Source organism: Galeopterus variegatus, unplaced genomic scaffold (assembly GCF_000696425.1).
Source record: "Galeopterus variegatus unplaced genomic scaffold, G_variegatus-3.0.2 Scaffold1450, whole genome shotgun sequence".
Lineage (NCBI taxonomy): Eukaryota > Metazoa > Chordata > Mammalia > Dermoptera > Cynocephalidae > Galeopterus > Galeopterus variegatus.
The window spans coordinates 186,183-193,106 of NW_007727561.1; the positions used below are offsets into that span (position 1 = coordinate 186,183).

General features: G+C 38.3%; 1 protein-coding gene across 2 annotated transcripts in view; it reads right to left on the minus strand.

Moving 5' to 3' along the window:
- Positions 1-305: 305 nt before the first annotated feature.
- Positions 306-6,924, minus strand: part of MED13L (mediator complex subunit 13-like) — a 52,420-nt gene continuing 45,801 nt past the window's right edge. For both annotated transcript variants that reach the window (XM_008577093.1, XM_008577092.1), the window contains exons 22-23: positions 4,850-4,962; positions 306-3,147 (exon numbers count right to left, since the gene is read on the minus strand). In XM_008577093.1, coding sequence (XP_008575315.1) covers positions 3,015-3,147; positions 4,850-4,962 — 246 coding nt within the window. In that variant the 3' untranslated portion in view covers positions 306-3,014. The remainder of the gene's footprint in view (positions 3,148-4,849; positions 4,963-6,924) is intronic.

The window sequence follows — 6,924 nt, forward strand, 5'->3', positions numbered from 1 at the left end:
ATTGGATCTTCTCAAAACAGTTAAGAAACTAAACACCATGACTCCAAATTCAACATTGTGTGTATGTGTGTTTTAGTATCTAAAAATGTTCTAGGAATGCACTTATGCCTTGGCATACAAGAATACCTTTTCAGAACAGCTGTTAGGATGATTAGGGCAGTAAAATTTTACATCCGTTCTACTGACTGGAAGGTAGAGCCTGACTCCTAGTCTAGGGTTGGTTCAACCTATAATATATACACCTTTGAACAGGTGTACATAATTTTCTTACAAAGGCAGAATGGGAGGAAAAAAGCCACTCAAAGTTTCAGTAATTCAATAATTTATTCCTCTAAAAAAGTGTGTAAAAGTATATAGCTCTCATCCACAAGGTATATATGAATGACATTTAAAATGGAGGCCTTTTATTATTGTTTCTTTTTATCAAAGTCTTTTAGTGTACTGTACCAGCGCTATACTGTAGTTTTTTTTAAATGAACTTCACATATTTTTGTATTCTTTCAAATTGTTTGCTATATATAAAAGAAGCTCACTGCAAAATGCTTGAAGGAAAAAAGGAAACAAAAGAAATTCAGAACTTCCCAGAAATGTACAGCTTTTACATTTAAAAAAGGTTCTGAAATATACATACAAGCATGCTGGACAATCCCACCCTTCTTCCCTTCCCACCTCCCCTTTTTAGTTCAAACCATGGTTAAGAGTTCTGATTTCTGCAGAATTTCCAAAATTAAAAATAAAAAAAAATAAAATAACTTCTCACTCTGTAGCAAATCCAGGGCTTGTACATTTCAGATTAATTCAGTAAAAAACTCACAAGTAAAATAATGCATATTTAAAGGAAATATTATACAGACTTTTTCACACAGAAGTACATAATAAGAGTTTTTAAAATCTATTGCCATTCATTTATTTTTGCACAAAAACGTATAAATATGTCACCAGCTTTTCTTAACTTAAAAAACTTAAATAAAAGACACCAGATGAAAACTACCCTTTGCTGCCTTTTTTTTTTTTTTTAATTTTTTGTAGGGGTTTTTTGTTTTTTGTTTTTGTTTTTTCTGTTTTTCTGCTTAGAATTGGGTTTCTAGGGAAGAAAAAGCCCCTGCATTAAAAACAGCCCATTAAAAAAAAATTCAAAGTTCTGATGAATTCCAGGAAAAAAGCAACCCCAAAGTGGTAAAAGATTACAAATATCTGCTTTACAATTTGTCTTCTCACCAAGATAATTTTATACAAGTTTACAATCTTCATCATCTTACGCTCTTCAAAAGGCCTTGAGAATTTTCCTTTCTGATTAAGAAAAAATAGCACTGCAATATTTTTAAAGTCAATTTTACACTGTACACATTAGATACAAATGGTTTGATATATCAGATTTTTTTTAACCTATACATTGCGAAAGTCAACCCCCCCTTTCAATTGGTGGTACAGAGAACAAAATTATCCATTTACAAGTTATTTCTCTGCTTTCACATTCCCACCACACAACTTTTTTTTTTAATATAATGTTTTAAACGTTAGATTATTTCAAGAAAAATACTTTTACAAAATCATATCAATTATTACATTTTTCCTTTTTTTTTTTGTTAACAACCAGGACATGGAAGTCTCTTGGAAGAACTTTTAAAATTTGCATGATACTCTCCACAGATGACAAGAGCTCAACGGCCTGGTCAAAGCGGCTCCCAGGAGGCCAGTCCATGTGCACTGCCCTCAGACAGAAACCCACAACACAAGAGTTAGAAACAGGGTTTCAAAGACAACCCTCTGGGCCTGGAATGAGGAGTCATAAAATACTTCGATTAGCCATTAATGCTTTAAAAAGGCATTTTTTATAAAGTCCCACCATGAAGGCTCAACTTCAAGTACTAATTTAATGGTTAAGTTGTAATATTTCTTTGAAATAATATTCCTATGGTCCAGGAAATTCACCATATTTATAATTGATTTTATGAGCAAACACTTTCAGTTGCGATATGTACACGAGTCCCTTTTGATCTAATGATAGGAGAGACCTGGCTTTCAGTAAGAAAGAAACTAGAAAATATATTTCCATTGTGACTATATAAAACTACTTAAGGTCCTTGCCTCCATGGCTCTGAGTTGAGCTTGACTGCCTTCTGTATAAAAATGTTTTCCTTCATGAAATGGTGGCCACTTAACATGGCAGAACTTTTAAGACCTAGTTTGTTCTTAACAAAACCTACTGCTGGGTGGTTTTGAGTATTTTACTTTTTAAGCATGATCTTCCCAATTTGTTTTCACTCCTTTTCCAGCTTCTAGGACAGAGGTATGTAGTCAAAGAATCCTATGGTGGATCTGAGTTGGGTTTCAGCTACAGTACCTGCCTGGTCCTCATGAATTAAAAAAATAAAAGAAAGTCACAAAAACCATATGACAAAACAACTTAAAATAAATAAACTAAATGAAGCTGTCTCCAGACCTTTTGTATCTACACACAGGTATGAAGTCAACCAAAGCACTCACACCAATCTAGTTGGGAGCACTAGGGAGACAGAAATCCCAGTATGAAATCATGTACTTGAGCTGGTTCTTATTTTTAAAAAGTCCGAGATTATGGAGTTCAGGTAACCCACAGGCCATACACCAATAACTAGAGGATTTCATCCAAAGGGCTAAACTGCCCTCATTTTTAAACAGAGGCTGAAAACACAGACTCTTGTGCAAAAGGACACTCTCTTCTGTTTCCCTCTTAAAAGCCACCAACAACCACCACTTCCTGTGGATCAGTGGTTGGGGGTTGCACAAACCACAACACTGGCTGAAAGTCACTGCTTATGGAAGTTCCCAGGTCCATGAGAGAAGTGTCAAGGAGTCACTCTGGAAATGAACACTGCAGAATTGACATGTGCCTGCTGAGAAGGAATCACAGGGCAGGACTGTGGAGAGTGGTCTGAAGAAAAGGATGTGGGTATTTGCAGAGTGTAGCAGGTTCCTTGGACTGAGGTTGCAGGGAGAAGGAACTGAGCCAGAGAGAACAAGTGCTTTTCCAATTAAAGTATATTCATGATGGCATTGTACAACTGAGTGAGCACCACAAAGTGGACGGGAAGGCAGGAAGTACGGTCCTGGGTGGCCGGATTGCACGTGAGCCAGGACAGAGCGTTGTACTGCTCCAAAACAAACCTGCCAAAGAGAACACACAGATCAGGGGCATGAGCCACAAGAGAGGAAAGGCTAGTTCTCAGATTCTCACATTCCAGATATCAGCAGGAAGAAGGCCTCGAAGTCATTCTTGAACTTGCCTCGGGCTCTTGTGCCTAGTCCTTTGTCTCGTGCTCCCCCTTCCTTCTAGACCTGCACTATCCATTATGGCAGCCACTAGCCACCCACGGCCATAGAGTGTTTGAAATGAGGCATGTGTTGTGAGTGTAAACTATACACTGGAATTCAAAGACTTAGTATTTTTAAAAACTTGTAAAATATCTCTGTTTTATATTGATTACATACTTAAATGATAATATTTTGGATATACTGAGTTAAATAAAATATATCATTAAAATTAACTTCACCAATTTCTTTTTACTATTTTAATGTGGCTACTGGAAGAATTTTAATTAGATATTAGGCTCACATTATATTTCTTTTTTTTTTTTCCTTTTTGTCTTTTTTCGTGTCCGGCAACGGATCGCAACCCTCAGTGTCGCGCCCGTACCGGACCGGGACCGGCAACGGGATCGCAACCCTCAGTGTCGCGCCCGTACCGGACCGGGACCGGCAACGGGATCGCAACCCTCAGTGTCGCGCCCGTACCGGACCGGGACCGGCAACGGGATCGCAACCCTCAGTGTCGCGCCCGTACCGGACCGGGACCGGCAACGGGATCGCAACCCTCAGTGTCGCGCCCGTACCGGACCGGGACCGGCAACGGGATCGCAACCCTCAGTGTCGCGCCCGTACCGGACCGGGACCGGCAACGGGATCGCAACCCTCAGTGTCGCGCCCGTACCGGACCGGGACCGGCAACGGGATCGCAACCCTCAGTGTCGCGCCTGCACCTCGCTCAGCCAGTGAGCGGGAACTGGTCTGTATGTGGGATCCGAACCCTCGGCGGGAGCGCCGCCACGCTCCCAAGCGGCGCACTGTAGCAGTGCGCCACCGGGCCGGCCCGTCACATTATATTTCTATTGGACAGTACTCCTCAAGAGGGCCTGGAAGCCAAACTCATGTTGATCAGGTTCTTGCTCAACTATAATTTCCAAATCATTTAAGAGTTAGAAAACATTAGAAAAAGCTTGTATATTTTCTTAAGGTACATGAAGAATGTTTATGACCTGCTGAAGTGCAAAATAATTAATACACACTTCTGGGACACATTTCTCAACTGTGGAATTTATGTTCTAGTCACTTTTATTCATACAATCTACGGCAGGAAAGGTAAAATGTGTTTTCAACACAAAGTTCTTTAGGTTACAGACACTGTCTTCTAACTATCCACCCCCTAAACCTGACCTCTTTTCATCACCATGAGATGCCTCCTCTGAACAGGAAGCAAAGGCGATGGTAACTATACATAACTATCTAATTGAACAAAAGTACGTTACGCTGCTTGTTCCATGTATTTATACATGGGGAGACTGTAGCTCTTGCTGGCTGACTGGACACTGCTTCACTGCACAAATGGAAGCATCTTTTTCATAATTCCCATGAAACTTAAAATACCTTGGAAAAGAAAAAAAGAAAGAAAGAAAGAAAAAACTTAAAAAAAACCCCAAAAAACCAAACAAAAAAAAGAAAAAGCAAAAAATAAATAAAATACCTTGGAAAAACAAAAGTAAAGGAATATAATTTCAAACTGTACTGCTATCTTGCCTAGGTTGGTATCTACCTTAAAACATCAGATGTGGTTTTGGAGTCAAGAGGGTGTGGAACCCGCTGAGAATTCCTGGCAGGAAGAAGTTCGTCCGTCTGTGCTACAGAAATGTGGTGATGCAGTGAAGCCTGGAGGAAGAACAAAGAGAGTTAGTTCCCTTTTCTAGACAGCCACAGTGTGGAAAAGAGGGAAGCCATGTCTGCCAAAAGCAGATGTGCTCTGAAGTCCTTAGACATGAGGGTTTCTGTAAGTCTGAGTTTTAAGTTGCTCAGTAACCCCCAGTGGTGATCCCAAATAATACCATATCCTAAAGTTGGGAAAAAAAGAGAACTTTGGGGGCCTAGTGTTCTTTTTTTGTCCACTACATTTTATTTCTTTAATGGAAATAGTCAAACATACACAAAAATAGTATAATATATAATGAGGTTCCGTGTAACTATATCAACAAGCTGTAACAATTACCAATATTCATCACTTCCCACCCCCTCGGGATTATTTTAAAACAAAACCCAAATATGGTATCATTTTGCCTATAAATAATTTAGTAGGTATCTCCTCTAACATGTAAGGACCTTTAAAAACAATAGTAATTATCATACACAATAAAAATCAACAATGCAGTAAAAAAGACAAAAAGGAAAAAAAAAATCAACAAACTAAAAGTTGATTCTTTAAAAAGATCAACAAAATTTGCAAACCTTTTATCTAGATTGACCAAGAAAGAAAGAGAGAAGACTGAAATTACTAAAATCAGAAATAAAGCAGGGACATTACTACATTGTCATTATGGTTTTTTGTGGTCGTAAGATTTAGTTTCTTTTTCGTTCTCATGTGCATTTTTGTTCTACCAGTGGGTTTTGCTCTTTCTTGTGTGTTTGTGGTAGCAATTTTAGTTTTTTGGGTTCCAGATGTGGGACTTCCTTGAGGATTTCTCGTAGGGCTGGTCATGCAGTGGTGAACTCCCATAGTTTTCGTTTGTTCCCTAATTATCTCAAAAATGTCTTCTGACATTTGATTTATTAAAATCATGAGCCAACCTGGTCCACACATTCCAAATGATGTGCCTCTTAAGGACTTATCTGTAGAAAGCCCCACAGTCTGGCTGTGGCTGTATTTGTATTTGCAGTGGTGTTTAACATGTTCTTCTATCTTCCAGATTTCCTATAATTAATAGTTAAATCTACAGGGGGAGAAGGGGGAGGTGGGGCAAGAATACCTCACAGCTGGTGATGTATCCTTCTTCTTGCATCATATCAAAAGGCACCTAATGTCTGTTGTCCCACTTGGAGTAATATGACTGATTACTGTGTTCAGCTCACTCCATCCATTATAAAGTTCCCCATCAATTTCTTACCTAATGGTTTTAGCATAGTTTATTAAATAACTAAGAAATATAATGTGTAAAGCAGATGCAATAGATAAATATGCTTGATTCTTTTCCCTTGTTTTTCAATTTTCAGATGGAGTTCATGCTCTAGCAGCTTCAAAAGATGATTCTTTTTTTTCAGTGCAATTATGAATTCAAGGATTTGTTTCAATCTACTGCTATCACTGTTCTTTTTGATGATCAAATTGTACCATCTATGGCCAAGAGGACTGCCCTCCAGGATGGCTACTCAGGCCTTTGATATGAACTTAATAATCTTTGGTAACTTCTGTGCTTTTAAACATGACAAGATGTCCCAGGTTCATCTTGAGTATTTCTTGCTTTAGACCTGGAATCAGTAATTTCTTCAAAGAATCTTGGTTGTTTTTCTTTTTTTTTTTTGAATGACATGGTATTTAGGAACTACAATCATGGCAATAGAAGTGTTTATTGCTGGTAGGCTGTCATTGCTCCTAAGCTTTTTCAGTAGATAGAGCTAAAAACTGTGCACTTTTTTAGAGACTAAAAAATAAGTAAATCTAGTTTCATACTGATAATTCTAATTCAAAATAAAGATTACATGGAATTTCATGAAGCTTTTATTTTATCAGCACCGCACTCTCCCGAGTGAGCCACTGGGCTGGCCCATGAAGCTTTTATTTTATATGTTAAAGTCATTAGGAAAAGAAAAGGGTTTTTTTTTTTTTTTTTTTTGTTTTAAAAA